This window comes from Xenopus laevis, chromosome 7S (assembly GCF_017654675.1).
Source record: "Xenopus laevis strain J_2021 chromosome 7S, Xenopus_laevis_v10.1, whole genome shotgun sequence".
In the NCBI taxonomy this organism is placed as follows: Eukaryota; Metazoa; Chordata; class Amphibia; order Anura; family Pipidae; genus Xenopus; species Xenopus laevis.
Genome location: NC_054384.1, coordinates 64,695,416 through 64,715,036, shown reverse-complemented (window position 1 = coordinate 64,715,036; position 19,621 = coordinate 64,695,416). Strand labels below are relative to the sequence as shown.

The window sequence follows — 19,621 nt, the reverse complement described above, 5'->3', positions numbered from 1 at the left end:
ACTAAGAGACACACAATTCGATCGCCAATGATTGGAAGGAACTTACATCAGATATTCATTTACTCGCAGTAGGCCCACAATGTAATGATCCGTCTTTACCACGAGTCCGTCTGCCCCTTCCTTTAACATTGGAAATTCCATCACTGCCCACCACGCCTAGCTTATCCTATACCAGACAATTTAGTATATGTACTAGTAGTAGATCAATGCTGATATGGGGAAACACCTATGCTGGCAGTTTTTTTGTTTGAAGAGCCAACGAGGCTGGCACACCGCGGCGATTTAAACTGCCGAAACCATAATGCTGTACACGTGAGCACCCCTGATCGGCTGTCCGCTGCTTCCATATATCTCATAGCGTCCCATATCAACATACATGGTTACGTGTACATAATGCAGGCAGCGCTGCTGAAACTATCGCCAGTAATAGGAGGCGATCCCCGTTCGTCAGGTGAAATTTCCCGCAATGTTTGGAATCGTGCACTGTTTGTTGGTTACCGACTCTCTCCAGTACGAGACATCTTTTTGGGTGGGGGATCCTGCTAACAGAGTTGGATTATATACCGCCCCCACAATGAACACTCCATTGTTTGCTAGGCGAGCAAGCGAGGTGGTAATAAGAAGGTAGGTGCAAAGTGGGCAACCCTGCCACTGACCCGATATCCACCCCCGCCAATCGATTACCAAAGTTGCGACAATGGAGTCTATGCGGTTTTGACAGAACTTGGTCAACTAAATCCAAAGTATTAGTAGAACTTTCTGATTTCTGCATGTGTAAATATGCAGGCAGAGGGTTAAATCCTTTGGTCAAACACTAGCCGGTCCTAATAAATTTGGGCAATGACCAATTTTGTTGCCACTGGAAATATGTGCTACTTCAGAGAAAATACTCGATGAAATGACCTTCCCCTCTAAAGTCTTTAATGTTAAAAAACATTGGTGGCTTAGGCCAAGCGCGTTAAAAACATTGTGTCCTGGGTCGTAAAAGTTGAAAACCATTTGTCACCTGGGGTCCTAAAGACAAAACATTGGTGGCCTGGGCGTCGTAAAAAGTTGAAAACATTGGTCAACCTGCGGTCCTTAAAAGGTAAAAACATTGTGACCTGGGGCCCTAAGAGGTAAAAATATTGGGCAAGCACCATAAGAGTTTAAAAACATTTTGGTGCACAGGAGCCCTAAGAGTTAGAAACATTGGTGGCACGGGCCCTAAGAATTAAAACATTGGTGCAAGGGGCCTAAGAATTAAAAAACATGGTGGCAAAGGGGACCCTAAGAATTAAAAAACATTGGTGGCAAGGGCCCTAAGAGTAAAAACATTGGTGGCAAGGGCCCTAAGAGTAAAAACATTGGTGGCCGGGGCCCTAAGAGGGTAAAAATATGTGGCAAAGCACATAAGCCCTAAGAGTTAGAAACATTGGGCACGGCGGGCCCTAAAAATTAAAAACATGGTGGCAAGGGGCCCTAAGAATTAAAAAACATTGGTGCAAGGGACCTAAGAATTAAAAACATGTGGCAGGGGGCCCTAAGCAGTTTTAAAAACATTCGTGGCAAGTGGCCCTAAGAGTTAAAGAACATGTGGTGCAAGGGCCCTAAGGATAAAAAAAAACATTTGGTGGTAAAGGGGCCCCTAGAGTTAAAAACATTGGTGCCAAGGGCACAATGAGTTTAAAACATTGCTGGCAAGCGGCCTAAGACGCTTAAATATTGGTGGCCTTGGCCCTTAAAATAAAAATCATGTGGTGGCCTGCGGGCATAAGGCTAAAACAATTGTGGCAAGGGCCCTACTACTAATATCCTTATCATCTACAGTGGGGTATATTATCCCTTATTATACATGAGTGATACTCAGGTTCCCTGTATAACCTGAACCTGCAGCGTTCTGCTTTTTATGGTAACAAAAACTCCTCAAATGACTTCTAATATCCTTAGCATTTACGGGGATATTATCCTTTATAATACAAGTAATAAGCAGAGTTCCCTATATAAGTCTGCAGCCTTGTGCCTTTATATGCGTCACAGAGCCCATCAGTGACATCTAGCATCCTTAATCCATTCATTATCCCTTATAATCAATCAGTTTGATAAGTCCCTGTATAACTCAGCCTGAACCTTGTGCCTTTATATGGTTATAACCCCAGCTCCGACCCCAAGTGCCCACCCCAGATCCACCCAAGCCTACACCACTAGTAAAAAGGCACAAAGATATCAGCGCTAAAACTAATCCGCTCCCACACAAAATTTATAAAAAGCCATTGGTGGTAAAACAAAAACATTGTTGGCTACGGTACCCACATAACAGTTTTAAAATATCAGTGGCGTCAGCCCCCATAGTTAATAAAAAAATAAAACATTGTCCAGCCCCCATTAAAAAAGTTTAAAAAGTAGTGCGTCAGGAACCCCAACAAGTTAAAAAAAATCAGTGGTGTCCAGGGGCCCCATAGAATATTTAAAAAAAACATTGGTTGGCCAGGGCCTATATTAGTATTAACAATATACATTGTGGCAGGGCGTTTAATTAATATAAAAAAAACAAACTCATTTATGTTTAGTGGAACTTACCTTAGACTCCGCTTCCTTACTTTGGGTTCATTTCGAGGCTTAGGACTTCAACTCAGGTCTATTTTATGACTTTGGGTCTTTTTGCAGCCTTTGCGGCTGTGATTCACGGTACTGCAAAATCAACACATTTGCAGCCATTCATTTGAGGGCAAACAGATAGCAAAAAGACCCAAAGCATAAAAAAAAGACTGAAGTGAAGTTCCTTGAAGCCTCGAAATGACCCAAAGTAAGGAAAGGGAGTCTAAGTAAGTTTCCACTAAACATAAATGAGTTTGTTTTTTTAATTAATTAAACCCCTGTCCACAATGTATTATGTTAATACTATATAGGCCCCTGGCCACCAATGTTTTTTTTAAATATTCTATGGGCCCCTGACCACCAATGATTTTTTTTTAACTTGTTTGGGTTCCTGACCACTAGACTTTTAAACTTTATGGGGCCCTGGCACCAATGTTTTTTTTTTTTATTAACTTATGGGGGCCTGACCGCCAATGATTTTTAAAAACTGTTATGTGGACCGTAGCCAACAATGTTTTTGTTTTTACCCACCAATGGCTTTTTATAAATTTTGTGTGGGAGGGATTAAGTTTTTTAGCGCTGATATCTATGTGGCCTTTTTACTGTGTGTAGGCTTGGTGGATCTGGGGTGGGCCTTGGGTCGGACTGGGTTCTAATAACCATATAAAGGCACAAGGTTGCAGGCTGAGTTATACAGGGGACTATCACTGATTGATTATAAGGATAATGATATGGATTAAGGATGCTAGATGTCACTGATGGCTCTGTGACCATATAAAGGCACAAGCCTGCAGACTTATATAGGGAACTCTGCTTATTACTTGTATTATAAAGGATAATGTATCCCCACTGTAGATGATAAGGATATTAGAAGTCATTGAGATTTTGTTACCATAAAAAAGACAGAACGCTGCAGTTCAGTTATACAGGGAACTCTGAGTATCACTCATGTATAATAAGGGATAATATACCCCCACTGTAGATGATAAGGATATTAGTAGTAGGGCCCTTGCCACAATTGTTTTTAGCTCTTTATGCCCCAGGCCACCAATGTTTTTAATTTTAAGGGCCCCAGGCCACCAATATTTTTAACTCTTAGGGCCGCTTGCCAGCAATGTTTTAAACTCATTGTGCCCCTTGCCACCAATGTTTTTAACTCTTAGGGCCCCTTTACCACCAATGTTTTTTATCTTAGGGCCCTTGCCACCAATGTTTTTAACTCTTAGGGCCACTTGCCACCAATGTTTTTAACTCTTAGGGCCCCCTGCCACCAATGTTTTTAATTCTTAGGGCCCCTTGCCACCAATGTTTTTAATTTTTAGGGCCCCCGTGCCACCAATGTTTCTAACTCTTAGGGCTTATGGTGCTTTGCCACCAATATTTTTACCTCTTAGGGCCCCAGGCCACCAATGTTTTTAACTCTTAGGGCCCCTTGCCACCAATGTTTTTAACTCTTAGGGCCCCTTGCCACCAATGTTTTTAATTCTTAGGTCCCCTTGCCACCAATGTTTTTTAATTCTTAGGGCCCCTTGCCACCAATGTTTTTAATTCTTAGGGCCCCCGTGCCACCAATGTTTCTAACTCTTAGGGCTCCTTGTCACCAATGTTTTTAACTCTTATGGTGCCTTGCCACCAATATTTTTACCTCTTAGGGCCCCAGGTCACCAATGTTTTTACCTTTTAGGACCCCAGGTGACCAATGTTTTCAACTTTTACGACCCCAGGCCACCAATGTTTTTACCTTTTAGGACCCCAGGTGACCAATGTTTTCAACTTTTACGACCCCAGGCCACCAATGTTTTTAACGCTTAGGGCCCTAAGCCACCAATGTTTTTTAACATTTAAGATTTAAAGAAGGGGAAGGTCATTTCATGAGTATATTCTCTCCTGACAGTAGCACATATTTCCAGTGGGCAACACATTTGTCATTGCCTTTATTAGGACCGGCTAGTGTTTGACCAAAGGATTTAACCTACTGCCTCATATTTACACATCAGAAATGCAGAAAAGTTCTACTAATACATTTGATTTAGGTTGACCAAAAGTTACTGTTCCAGGTTCATGTCCATGTGAACTTTGGTACTGATTGGGGGGTGGTCATGGGTCCAGTGGCAGGGTTGGCCCAACTTGCACCTACCTTCCTTATTACCCCTCAAAGCTCTTGCTCGCCTAGCAAACAATGGAGTGTGTCATTGTGGGGGCAAGAAGAAATATAATAATCCAACATCGCTTTAGCAGGAATCCCCCACCCAAAAAGGATGTCTCGTAACCTGGAGAGAGTGGTAACCAAAAAACAAACAGTGCAAAGAATTCACGCGGAATTTCACCTGACGAACGGGGATCGCCCTCCGAAACGCTGTTTGATGCAATAAACACACCAGGGGTAGGACCCCAGTTTAAATCGCTCCGTGTGCCAGCCTCTTGCTTCTTCAAACCAAAAAACAAATCCAGCATAGGTGTTCCCCAATATCAAGCACCTTATATACTATATACCATATACTAAATGTCTGGTATAGGATAAATAGGCTGGTGGGAAGTGGATGGAATTCCAATGTTAAGAAAGGGGCAACGGACTTGAAGGGAAATGCTTACATTGTGGCCTATGGAGTAAAGCAATTTTGTAGTTCCTTCCAATCATTGGCGATCAATGTGTGTCCTTAGTAGAACGAGGCACAGGAGCCCCTTCCCTCAATAGTCACCATAGGGATTAAAGAAAAACGCTGAGACATATTTATGGGGAAACCTGGCAGGGAGCACAGGATTTATTAAAATTAATAGCTAATTTATATTTGGGCATCCCTAACGACCAATGATCCAGAGGAAGGAGAAAAACCCTAGAGTACTATGAGGACCAATCTGCACTGAAGGTAAAAATGCCTTCCTGACTCCTAGAAACGGCAGTCGGTTTTACACCCTGGATCATGCTAAGCACCCCCTCCTATACACACCCTTACCTATACACACCCCCTTCAACCTCTCTCTCCTATACATAACCATCCCTACTGTAGATATCCCCCATCATTACTCCTACCCTCCCTCCTGTACATAACTCCGACCTTTCCTCCTGTACATAACCCCTCACTCTCCCTCCTGTACATAATCCCTCACCCCACTCCTGTACATAATCCCTCACCCCACTCCTGTACATAACTCCCACACTCCCTCCTGTATATAACTCCCACCCTTCCTCCTGTACATAATCCCTCACTCTCCCTCCTGTACATAATCCCTCACCCCACTCCTTTACATAACCCCTCACTCTCCCTCCTTTACATAACCCCTCACTCTCCCTCCTGTACATAATCCCTCACCCACTCCTGTACATAATCCCTCACCCACTCTTGTATACAACTCCCACACTCCCTTCTGTACATAACCCACAAACACACAGACAGACACACAGACATACGCCCTTGGGAGAGGTAAACCGGAAGGATTTAGGCCATGGTGTTGGGTCGGCAGCAGCAGTTGAGTCTTTGGGTGGAATGCTGAAAAGAAAAGATTTAGAAAGTGTTGACATAAGAATAAAGACAAATACTTGTTTCATTATGATATTAAAGGCTCGGTCTTGCTTTAAGAACGCACTATTCATTGGGCCTGTGGGGACTGTTTGGGTCTCTCTACACATGGAATGCCTTGGCCTATTATGAATCTCAGTCTGAGCCTGTGCCATTTATTCTTTTATATGCTTTGATCACCTGGTGCCAGTCTATTACCCAGTAGCAACCCATTTCCAAAGGTGGATATCTAAGCCAGATGTCCAGCAGCCCTATAAGCATTACCTACCTCCCCTGTTATTGGCCTGCTATAGAATCAACACTTTATCTGCAGACTTCGATCTCTGTCAGCAACCTCTTACAACCTAAAGGCAGCCAAACATCGGTCTATGGGGTGCCCTCAAAGTAATCAGCCTGCGGGCTCAACAGACGGTGTATGATTTCCTTTTATTGTTCTGATTGAAAATGCTCAGAACTGCAGGAAGTAAAGTGGAGCTGCACTGGACAACATGAGGCATCTCTAGATAATGGGTAAATGTCAATAAAATGATACATTACCCATACTCTCCGGAGCCTCTTCATGATGGCCTTCTTAAGCTGTTTTCGCAGGGTTGGCCTCTCCACCACCGGAGGATCTTTGATGATCTCTTCCACCTCAGGAGCTTCTTCTTCTCCATCCGCTCCCTCTTCTTTCTCCTCCGCTACAGGAGTTTTCTCTTCGTTTTCTTCAGGAGGTCCTACCTGTTCTTCTTCCCCTGCAGGAGACTGCGCCTCCGTCTTCTTCTCCTCCACTGCAGGGGCTTGATGTTCTTCTGCAGAACCTCCTACTTCCGCTCCCTCTTCTTTCTCCTCCTCTTCAGGAAGTTGCTTATCTTCAGCGGGAGCGCTTTCCTCTTCTTTTTCTTTATTGGAGCTTCCTCTTCTTCTTCTCCAGGAGCGGCTTCCTTTTCTGCTGCTGCTGCAGGGGCTCCATCATCCTCCTCCTCTTCTTCAGCTGCAGGACTTAGTTTCTTACTAGGTTTGAAGGGAAGAAAATGTAAAAAAAAAAAATGGGTCATTATTGTAATTTGTTTCCAAAGTATTGCAACTACAATTCTGATCACTGGAGGATTAAAATAGCCTGATAGCCTTGTACCTAAGAAATAACATTATGCCTGCTACACACCTGTCCCTACTGTAACACATTGGCAGTTACTGAGCTGAGTAAGTTCCATGCTAGACTTCACCCAGTGATACATGCTGAAATACATGCTATGTTTGTAGGGACCTAAAAAAGTTCAACAAGTTTCTGTGCTATTTACTATTAGTATGGCCAAAGCACCCAGAGGTACGAGAAAACATCTATTTTTTGAACCAGTATCCATGTGCCAGTAAGTGTAATTGAAAGTGTTAATTGCAAAATACATACCCAGCAGCTTCCTGTAGCTTCTGCTCTCTCACAAACTCGTTGTGCAGCTGGTTAAGGTGTTGGTTGATGGTCTGTGAGCACATGGGAGGCACAAGGATAGGAGCAAAGGGGAAAGAAAGGAGACAGTTAGGATTATGCCTGTAGATGTGCTGCTAATAGTACCTTTATATGCTGAGGGCAGTGAGGGTGTGGGATTCCCTGCCGGCAGCTGATGATGTGATATTGTTCAGCCTTTTCTCATCATAGGGAGAAAAAACCCCAAATCACCCCGTGTGCAGTTGTCCTGATTGCAATGGACCAATCAAAGTTCAGTATCTAGTTGTTAAAACACCCAAGAAAAGCATCAGGGACAGTGATCCAGGTGAACTTACATTCTCCAGCCGCAGATACTCAAGTTGCTGCCTCCGGTTTTGGACTCGAGTTGGATGATCCTGTGGAAGAAGAGAGTCAATGTTAAGCGCTTCTTTGTACCAATTATTATAGAGACACACAGTGAATAATAACCTCTCCCATAATAATACTAGTGACACTTACAGGAGGCAGCTTGGCAGACTTCCTGAGGGCGGCATATTCCCTCTTGATCACTTCCTGAAACATAAAGAAAGAAGCAGTGTGAGATAAGAGCTGGCAATCTAATATTATTTGTTCCCTATTTACCTAAACATCAATTCTGCATTACATACCAGTGAGTTGAGCATTTTCCAGTACAGGATAATGTTCTCCTTGGCCCTCATCCTCGGGTCCACTTCGCACGTAAGAAGGAAGTGCTTTCTGAAAAAGAAAGATATCACTGAATGTTAATTAAACATTTTCCAGCCTTATTGCCCTTGCAGTTACCCCTGGGGCAATAGCAAATGATTCCCAACATGTAACAAGTCCATTTATGGTTTACTTACAGGACGATGTTCTCGCTGTATTCGACCCGGTAGTGATGTTCTGCGGGAAAACACAATTCTGTTAAATACGGAGCTATATGGGGAAAGGAATTCACATATGATAAAACAAATGGCACAACCTTAGGAACTGATAAATTATATAGGATTTTACCGTAATAAGAGGCGAGGGCCTCAAAGTCCGTATGTTCCCCCCTGAAGTCCTTCAGGACGGAGTACAGCGTCTGTAAGTGAAAAGAAAGAGCATTAGGGACAGAATACTAAATGGCTCTAAATGCTGCTCACAGTCAGCCTGGCTCTGAGGAGAAAAGAGAAAGAAAAGGGTTTGGGTTTTTATGGGCAAGCATGCCAGTAATAAGGGCATTTTATTCTGAAAATTAAATAAACGTAGTGATTGGATTCCCTGGATGTCAGTTCTACATGCACAGAGGCAAATATATATATTTTTTTTCATACAGCTGGAGCACTCTTGTAAATAGCAATTGCCCAGGTGCAGGTTATAGTAAATTATACATAGAACAACGAAAAATCGCACACACAGGACTTATAAGGTGCAAAAATAAAAAAAAGATTTATTGCAACGCTTCGGCTCCTGTACTCGAGCCTTCTTCAGGTGGCCTGAAGAAGGCTCGAGTACAGGAGCCGAAACGTTGCAATAAACCTTTTTTATTTTTTGCACCTTATGGGGCAAATTCACTAAGGCGTGAAGCGCCAAACGCTAGCGTTAATTCGCTAGCGTTTGGCATTTTCGCTACTGCGCAAATTCACTAACGAACGCTGGCGTAGTTTCGCTAGTGTTACTTCGCAACCTTACGCCAGGCGAATTTTCGCTAGCGACGAAACTACGCAAATTCACTAACTTGCGCAGTGTACTGAACGCTACCTTTTACGCTAGACTTCCTTCGCCACCTCAGACCTGGCGAAGCGCAATAGAGTAGATAGGGATTGTTTAAAAAAAAAGTCAATTTTTTTTCTAAGTCCCAAAAAACGCTGGCATGTTTTTACATGATGGGTGATAGGCTGAAAAAGATCGAAAATTTTTTGGGGCTCCCTTCCTCCCCCCTACATTTCCTGACTCATGGCAACTTACCTAGACAGTGGGCACATGTGTAGGGCAAAATAAATTTTTTATTTGCTGATTTGAAGGTTTTCTAGGCATTTGTAGTGCAGATACGTGTTCCTCCATTGAAATTTGAATTTCGCGCCGTATGCAAATTAGCCTTCGCTAGCGTAACTTCGCTTTATATAGCGAATCAACGCTAGCGCAACTTCGCAACCTTACGCTACCCCTGTGCGCAACTTCGGATTTTAGTGAATTTGCGGAGCCCTGGCGAAACTTCGCCTGGCGAAGCAGTGCAGACAGACAGCTTAAGTAGAACTTATATAGAAGAGAGAAAGGGAAACACCAGTTCAGATGAGAGAGGATTGTTTTACACTAAGGCATTACCAGAAGAGATGGATTTCTCTGCACCTTGTCCATCGTTGAAACCTACAGGGACAAATAGACATAATCAGCCAAAGTGAAGGCAAGAGTTGTTTCCCTTTAAATGAACTTTTAGTATGATGCAGATAGTGATATTCTAAGACAATTTTCACTTGGTTTTTCTTTTTTTATTATTTGTGGGTTTTGAGTTATTGAGCTTTTTCTTCAGCAGCTCTCCAGTTTGCAATTTCAGCCATGTGGTTGCTATGGTCCAAATGACTCTAGCAACCATGTCTTTGAAGAAAAGTAGCAATAACAATAAATGTGTAGCATTACAGACCATTTGTTTTTGATGGGGTCAGTGACCCATTGAAAGCGGGAAAGAGTCAGAAAAATATCGAAAACATTTAATGAAGACAAGTGAAAAATTTGCTTAGAAGTAGCCATCCTGTAACATACTAAAATATACATTAAAGGTGAACCACCCATTTATGTATTTCCTTATCTATATTCTCCCATTTGTATGAAACAGTGTTCCAGTAAATGATTAAAGCCCATTATTAATGCTGCTGATGAATTGGCTTCTTTATAAATACCATATACAGTAGCCGTATGGGCTCATATGCACAAAGCCGACCCCCCAAGTGAATTTACGACAGACTCGCTGAAGAAGAAATCATGTGCTGAATCAGTTGAATTTGCAAGATTACCTCTTAAAGAAGATTCTCCGATGGGGGAAAAAAATAGGGGGCGGCACAAGGCCGGGGCACCCCAAGGGGGGTCTCCCTAAGGAACCCCTGGCTCTCTTACACTGTTCAGCTAAAGATGTAATTATATGAACAATGGAGAAGCCAAAAAAAACTCCCAGGTGTTAATGGGCAGGTGTGAATCACCGAAGTCGCGGTCCAAAAATGCAGGAAAGGCACTGTAGCAATCTGTATAGAAAGAGAATATAAAGGCAAGTTAAGGAATTTAGCGCTTAATATTCCTATTTAATACAGAGGAAAGCAGAAATGTATTTTCCCCTAAACTTTGAGCTTTGTATCAGTTCCAGCAGGTACTGAGCCTCGGTCTCTAGAATGCTGGAAGTTTCCTCACACAGTCAATTAGCAGACAGCCCTAAATAACTGCCAAAGTCTGTGTCTCCCAACCAGCACTAACATTAAAGGCTTCTCCCAAGCACATTTTAGGGGAAAAATCTCCAAATTCACTAAAATCAGGGAGAGGAGCAACATCTGCTAGTCTGGGGGGCGTCACCCAACCTTTTCCCCTCTTGTTTTTACTATAGTAAAGGTTATTTGGCAAAAATATCTCTCAGGGAATATACACTTAACCAACGGACTAAACCAACTGTCAAACCCTAGGTGTAAAGTCTCCTCTCTTCTATGGGACCTGCTGTATGTCCCCCACTCATCACCCCCAACTGTCCCCATGGCACGTGCCTCTGCTTCCCACCCCTAGTTCCTTATGGTGTGCTACAGGGTCCCCAAAAGTTTCCTTCTGAAGATAATGTGAATATTTGCTGGCAGCCCTGCATAATGCCAAATGCACAAAAAGTCTGTGTCTCCCAACCAGCACTAAGATTAAAGGCATCTCCCAAGCACATTTTAGGGGAAAAATATCCAAATTCACTAAAATCAGGGAGAGGCACACCACCTGCTAGTCTGTGGGGGACATCGGCCAAATTCCCGCCTCTTTTTCCACTAAAATAAAGGTTTTCTGGCAAAAAATCTCCCAGAGGGGAAAGTACTCTTACCTCTCACCACAGGGCCAACCAACGGACTGAACCAACTGTCACACTCCCAGATGGAAGTCACCTCTGTCCCCTGCTCTTAAAGGGGAAGTGTCCCCTGTTGATGAGTGAGGTTTATATGGCATTTATTTCTAATTAGATGTGCAGCACATACACAGACTATTAAGTACACAGAGCATTGCTTTGTATGTGTGGCCTATTGAGTCAGTGCAATTACTGCGCTGCCATATCTGTTGGGTCCATTCATTCATCAGCCATGGGTTTTGGGGGGCTTTGCTTATAGGGGCACCTTAGCCTAAATAGTGGATAGAGATGGTGGATCTCATTGTTCTTGGTATTTATTGCTTATTGAGCATTTTGTGATTATTTGGAATAGTCCGGTAAGTTGGGGTGTTTGTGTTCCAGCATGACCTTGTACGTTAGAGAGAGAGTTTGTGTCGGTGTATTTATAGAGCTATATGTTTCAAAGCTGTTTAGTGGTCTACACACAGTATTTCCTATTGATATAGACGTCATGTAATGTTTCAGCTGTCTGTACCTCCACTTGTCCCCAACTCACCTTATAGTATCATTTCTCTTTGCAGGCTATGATCAAACTTAGGACTGTTCCATGCTGAATTGGGGCTTAGTACCAGGGCAATACCCATGCTTACCTTGTTTTATGGAATCTCTCTGTACAGACTATGAACAAACTTTGCCGGGGAAAACTGTTCCTGTTGAATTTGGCTTAGGACGGGGAATACGCCATGCTGCCCTACTTTTATGGGATCTTCTGAACAGGTAGAACAAATTTGGGGACTGTCCTGCACTGAATTGTGCTTAGCTACAGAGGAGTATCATGCTTGCCCTACTTTTATGGGATTCTTCTGAACAGGCTACGAATAAACTTTAGGGACAGTTCCTTAATTGTGCTTAGTAACAAGGGGAATGCCTTTGCTGCCTTAGTTTGTATGGTCTATTTGTGTACAGGCTGATCAAAACTTAAGGGCTTGTTCCTGCTGAATTTTGTGCTTAGTCCAGGGGACCACCTTTGCTGCCTTAGTTATTATGGTATTTTTGTAACAGGCTATGAGCAAAGTTTTATCGGCTGTTTCTGCTGAATGTAATTAGTGCAGGGGAAATACTTATGCTGCCACAGTTTTATGGTGTCTCTCTGTACAGGTATGAGCAAGCCTTAGGGTGCTTCTTCCTGTTGAATTGTTCTTAGTATAGGAAAATTCCGATGCTGTTCTAGTTTTCTGGTATCTCTCTGTACAGGCTATGGACCCAATTTAGGACCGTTCCTGCTTGAATAGTGCTTTAATATGGGAATTACCTTATTGCTGCCATAGTTTTATGCGGATCTCTCTGTACAGTGCTAAGAGCAAAACTTAGGACTGTTCCTGCTGAATGGTGTTTAGTAACAGGGGAATAGCTATTTGCTGCCCTAGTTTGTATGGATCTCTCTATACAGGGCTAAGAAAAACTTTATGGAGTGGTTCTGCAGTCATTGTGCTTATAGTACCAGAGGAATTCCTATGCTTCCATAGGTTTTTGAAACTCGGTGTAACAAGCAAACTTAGGGGGCTGTTCCTACTGAATAAAGCCATATACAGGGAACACTTATTCTACCATAGTTTATGGTATCTCTCTGTACAGGCTATGGAGCAAACTTGGGGACTGTCCTGCCTGAATTGTGCTTAGCCAAGGGGAATACTTATGCTGTTCATATTTATAATTAAAGGCATATTGGCTGGGAGCTGAGTTAGTCAGGGAACGATCACTCATGTCGGTAAAGGAATTACTGTACCCCCTACTGTAAATTGGTAGACAATTAGAAGTCACATAGCATATGAGACCACATTAAAGGACAGAAGGCTGCAGGCTGTGTTATACAGGGGACTATCATGTTATGTATTATATGTGATAATGTAGCCTAATGAGACCATATAAAAGCACAAGGCTGTAGCTGAGTTATTACAAGGGTCTCTAAACATGTCTCATTTAATTATAAGGGATAATGTTAACCCCCATACTATAAATTTAAGGAATAAGGAAGTACTGAGTGTTCTGATACCATATAAAAGCACAAGGCTGCATGTTTATTATACAGGGAACTCTTGATGTTTCACTTCATTTTTTATTAAGGGATAATGGAAACCTCTACTGTGAACTACTGGTTCTGTGGACTATATAAAGCAAAGCTGCATGGAAATATAAGGGATATTATTACACCCCTATAAATTAGGATATTAAAAGGGATTATTCCTACGCAGGATCTTGCGGTATCACTCATTATTATACGGATAATGTTTCTCTTGCCGTTACTTGATAAGGAATTTAGATTTCACCTGAGATTGTTCTATGACCATATAGAGGACAGGCTGCCAGGTTTCAGTTATACAGGGTTCATCATTCATGATTATAAGGGATACTGACCCCTTGTGTAAATGATAAAGGATATTAGCATTCACAGAGGGTTTCTGTGACCATATAAAGGCACAAGGCTTCAGGGCTAAGTATATACAGGATCTCTGAGTATGCTCATGTATTAATAAGGTTTAATGCACCCCCACTGCAAATGCTAAAAAATATTAGGAAGTCACTGACCGGGTTCTTTGACCATATTAAAGGCACACAGTTACAGGCCTGAGTTGAACAAAGAATTGTCACTTATGTTATTATAATGGATATTGTACCTCCTACTGTAAATTATAAGGATACTAGATACTGAGTGGTTCTGTGACCATATAAAGGCTGTAGGCTGAGTTATTACAGGGGACTCTGAAATCACAAGGTAATGTACCCCTACTGTAAATGATATGGATATTAGCTGGGCCGGTGGGCCAAACAGCCCTCATGGGGCCCCGCCAACCAGACCCGCTCACTGCTGGCAAGAGCCTCCTTGCTTATCGCCTCCCCCCCCCCCGCAGCATGAAGATAATGGCGCGTACCTGAAGAAGGTATGGCACCTGCCAGGGGAGGCGGACATTAGTGAGCAGAGGATTTGCAGCAGGGGTCCATGTCCAGCTGCAGGTCTGAGTTATACAGGGATGATCACACATGTATTATAAGGCCTATAATTAATCCCCACTGTAAATTGTAAGGATATTAGAAGTCACTAAGGGTTCTGTGACCATGTAAAGGCACAGGGCTGCAGGAGTTATATAGGGGACTATCACTCATTGATTATAAGGATAAGCTTCTCCCTACTGTAAATGATTAGGAGTATTATGTCTTTGACTATGTGAAAGCACAAGGCTATAGGCTGTTATACTGCCGTCCTCTGAGTACCACTATTGTATTATAAGAGATAATGTTACCCCTACTGTACAATTATAAGATATTCCATGCCACTGAGGGGTTCTGTGACCCTTAAAAGGCACAAGGCCGCTGTGTTATACAGGAAACTCTGAGTATCACTTCCTCTTATTATTAGATATACTGTACCCCCTATTGTAAATGAGGGGTTCTCTGAATCATATAAAGGCACAAGGCTGCAGGCTGAGTTATTCCAGGAAACTTCTGGAGCATCACACGTGTATTGTAAGGGATAATGTCCCTCACTGTAAATTATTGGGATATTAGAAGTCACTTGAGGAGGTTCTGTGACTTTATAAAGGCTAAGGATGAGTTTAGTTAAACCGGGAACTCCCACGATCACTCTTTATCATAAGGCATAATTAAGCCCCTACTTGTAAATGATATGGATATTAGATGTAACTGAGGGTGTTGTGTGACCACATGATGGACACGGGCTAAAGGCTGAGTTTTACAGGAACTCTGATTATCACTCATGTATTATAAGGGTAATGTTTCAATTACAAGAAGAAGCCACTGAGCTTCTGTGACCATATAAAGGTTTGTAGACGTGTGTCACTGTAGTTTTGGTAATGTTTGTTACTATCTGACTGTCCCTTTCTGTTCCTCTGAACTGCTGGTTCTGACTCCTGAAAAACAATGCCAACGCTTAAGCAATTTCCCCAATATGTGCATTCATTCCTCATTGTCACTGGTTTAGTGTTACTGGTCGTTGGGAACTGTCTTATCACTTTACAAGGTGTTAAGCCCCAGATTAGGGTTTTTTTTTTGTTAATGGGAAGGGAAAAGACAGCTGCAACAGATAAGCTTTTATTTAGTCTTAGTATATTCCAATACTGATACAGAGTAATATTGGGAAGCACAAAAACTGCATGGTATCTCAGTATGTTAAGATAAGAGCAGTTGAGGAAGTAGTGCGTCTACGGTCCCTGATCTGTAACTGAGGTTGGGTTCAAACTATTTTTAAGGGTAGGAGACTAAAAGTGCAGTCAGTTTTCAGATTTGGGCTCAATATCAAACCTAATCGAAAGCCCAATTTGCATATTTCACATTTGGTACTGGACCTAAACATGTAAAGGGAAGTGGGGAGGGGCATCGAACCCCAAAGTACATTATATACAGTGGAGGCAGAGAGTCCAGGCACCCAATAATATATATTTAAACCAGCCAAGAGGACGGTTGGTACCTCACAATACATTATATGTAGTGAGTGCTAGCCACCCTAGAGTACTTCATTTTTTTTTTATATCTGTGCTTCATAGTTGTTACGAATCTCACTCATGTATTATAAGAATAATGTACTCCCTAATTGTGTATTATAAGGATTATTTTAACCCTGGCATTTTAAACAATAAGGGTATTAGGAATTCGGTTGTGTTTGGTGACTTATATGAAGAACAAGCGCTGTGGGCTGAGTTATACAGGACAGAGATGGGCGAATAATTTTGCCAGACACAAATTGTGGTGTATTTTCCGGGTTTTGCCGCAAGCGAATTGATTTCTCAAAACTGAGGCAACAATTCAGCTGCCAAAGGAATTCTGTTCCCCTTATTACAAATGGTAATGTACTATAAGGATAATGTACCCCCACTATAAATAATAAGGCATATTAGATGTAATTGAGAAGTTCTGTGACCATATAAAGGTGCATGGCTGCGGGCTGTGTTATACAGGGACTCTTGAGAGTATCACTTTTCTAGTACAGGCGATAATGTAACCCCTCTTTTAAGCCATAATCACTTATTCATATGACTTATATACAGTATAAGGGATATGGTACCCACTACTGTTAATGATAGGATAGTAGATGTCACTACATATGGTTCTCTGACCATATAAAGACATAAGTTGCAGGATGTTATATATATGGGGAACTCTTTGTATCTCATATTTTAAGGGATCATGTTGCCCCACTGTAAATTGTAAGGATATTAGATGTCACCGAGAGGCTCTCTAACCTTATAAAGGCACAAGGCTGCAGACTGAGTTATACAGGGACTCTGAGAATCACTTGTGTGTTTAACGGGATAAATGTACCCCCTACTGTAAATGATTAGGATATTAGATGTCACGGAGGGGTTGTGTTGACTACTATAACAGCACAAAGCTGCAGGCTGAATTATACATGGAACAGTGGGTAATCACACACTATTATAAGGGATAACGTCCACGTTACTGGAAATAATATGGACATTCGAAGTCACTGACGCCTTGTATCACCATATAAAGGAAACAAGGCTGTAGGCTACGTTGTACAGGAACTCTGAGTACCACTCATATTATAAAAGTGATGATGTACCCCCTCTTTAAATGATAAGGATATTAGATGTCACCTAGGGGTTTGTTGACCATAAAAAGTCTCAGGTCTGCAGGCTGAATTATACAGGGATCTCTGAGTTCCACTCATGTTTTATAAGGGCTACTGTACTTCCACAGTATGTCACTGAGTGGTTTTATGACCATATAAAGGCACAAAGTTGCAGGCTGAATTTTACAGGGAACGCAGATCACTTTTGTTTTTTAGTTCTTCATTTTTATAATTTCCCCTTTTTTCCCCCCTAAAGCTGTTTGATTCATACCGTTGACTTTTGCCTTGAGTATTCTGACCACTAACCCACGCTATCGGATCAGTTATTTTATTTTACTGATTTGCATAATTGTATTTGATTTTTTCGTGTTTTTTTTTCTTACATTGCTTGCAGTTATACAGTTTGGAGCAGAAATACATAATCACCCATTTTGGAGTCATCATAAGTGTAGTTTACAAAATGATGTGGTTTTCAGTCAGGTCACCCTAATTGGTTTGTAATTGTTTGCTGCAAGGTAGAAGTTATGAGGTGATTTTTGTAAATGTCACCAAAATCTCCCAAATTTAGGAAAGGGTTGCAGCTTTGGTGCTTTGGAGTACAAAGACAAGCATACCCGATATGGATTCAGGGGAATGTCCACTTTCTGAAAATATATGGTTTTCTGGGGTGAACATACTTTTTTTCTATCTTTGCCCCACAAATGAATGCTGCAAATGTGTTGGTTTTGCAGTACCTGAAATGACAGAGCATGTGGGGGGCTCTTCAAAGCTGCAAAAAGACCCAAATTCATGAAAAGACACGAAGTTGAAGTCCTGAAGCCGTGAAAGGGACCCAAAGTAAGGAAAGGAGTCTAAGGTAAGTTCCCACTGATCATAAATGTGTTTTTTTTATTTTATTAAACCCCTGGGCCACCAATGGATTACGTTAATACTATATAGGCCCCTGGCCACCAATGTTTTTTTTGAATATTCTGTGGGCCCCTGACCACCAATGTTTCTTTTTAACTTTGAAGAGGGGGCCATAATGATTTTTTTTTTAACTTGTACAGGGGGTCCTAAAAAACTTTTATGGGGGGGGGGGGGCTGGCCACTAATGATTTTTGTAAAAACTTTATGTGGACCCTGCCAAACAATGTTTTTTTTAACCACCGATAATGGCTTTTATAAATCTTGTGTGGGAGGGGTTTAGTTTTGATAGACTGATATCTATGTGGCCTTTTTTACTGTGGTGTAGGCTTGGTGGATCTGGGTGGGCCTTGGGGGTGGACTGGGTTTCTACAACCATATAAAGGCACAAGGTTGCAGGCTGAGTTATACAGGGACTATCACTGATTGATTATAAGGGATAATGTGCCCCCTACTTTAAATGATATGGATTAAGGATGCTAGATGTCACCGATGGCTCTGTGACCATATAAAGGCACAAGGCTGCAGACTTATATAGGGAACTCTGCTTATTACTCGTATTATAAAGGATAATGTATCCCCACTGTAGATGATAAGGATATTAGAAGTCATTGAGGGGTTTTGTTACCATAAAGAGACAGAAGGCTGCAGGTTCAGTTATACAGGAACTCTGAGTATCACTCATGTATAATAAGGGATAATATGCCCCCACTGTAGATGATAAGGATATTTGTATTTTCCACAATTGTTTTTTAGCTCTTTATGCCCCAGGCCACCAATGTTTTTATTTTTAGGGCCCCAGGCCACCAATATTTTTAACTTTTAGGGGCCCCCGTGCCACCAATGTTTTAAACTCTTTGTGTCCCTTGCCACCAATGTTTTTAACTTAGGGCCCCTTGCCACCAATGTTTTTAAACTCTTGGGGCCCCTTGCCACCAATGTTTTAATTCTTAGGGCCCCTTACCACCAATGTTTTTTAACTCTTAGGGCCCCTTGCCACCAATGTTTTTAATTCTTTGGGGGTCCCTGGCCTCCAATATTTTTAATTCTTAGGGCCCCATGCCACCAATGTTTTTAACTCTTTAGGGCCCCTTGCCACCAATGTTTTTAACGCTTAGGGCCCCTTGCCACCAATGTTTTTAACTCTTAGGTCCCCTTGCCACCATGTTTTTAACTCTTTAGGGCTCCGCCACCAATGTTTTTAACAATTAGGACCCCTTGCCACCAATGTTTTAAACTCTTATGGCACCTGCGCCAATGTTTTTACCTCTTAGGGCCCCAGGCCACCATGTTTTTTAAACTCTTATGCCCCAGTCACCAATTTTTTAAACTCTTAGGTCCCAGGTCACCAATGTTTTTAACTCTTAGGGCCCAGGTCACCAACGTTTTTACCTTTAGAGGCCCCAGGTCACCCAATGTTTTCAACTCTTATGACCCCAGGCCACAATTGTTTTGAACTCTTAGGGCCCTAAGCCACCAATGTCTTTTATAACATTTAAGATTTAAAAGAAGGGGAAGGTCATTTCATGAGATATATTCTCTCCTGACAGTAGCAC

The 19,621-nt window shown here is 42.0% G+C and overlaps 1 protein-coding gene and 1 long non-coding RNA gene across 2 annotated transcripts in view; one reads left to right on the top strand and one right to left on the bottom strand.

Moving 5' to 3' along the window:
• Nucleotides 1-5,907: 5,907 nt before the first annotated feature.
• LOC121396072 (cilia- and flagella-associated protein 251-like) overlaps nucleotides 5,908-19,621 on the bottom strand; it is a 47,923-nt gene continuing 34,209 nt past the window's right edge. Inside the window, exon 9 of the mRNA XM_041570672.1 lies at nucleotides 5,908-6,065. Within this exon, the coding sequence (XP_041426606.1) occupies nucleotides 6,015-6,065 (51 nt within the window). The 3' untranslated portion in view covers nucleotides 5,908-6,014. The remainder of the gene's footprint in view (nucleotides 6,066-19,621) is intronic.
• The window catches only part of LOC121396113, a 17,299-nt gene continuing 15,617 nt past the window's right edge, over nucleotides 17,940-19,621 (top strand). Inside the window, exon 1 of the long non-coding RNA XR_005962832.1 lies at nucleotides 17,940-18,015. This is a non-coding gene — a long non-coding RNA (uncharacterized LOC121396113). The remainder of the gene's footprint in view (nucleotides 18,016-19,621) is intronic.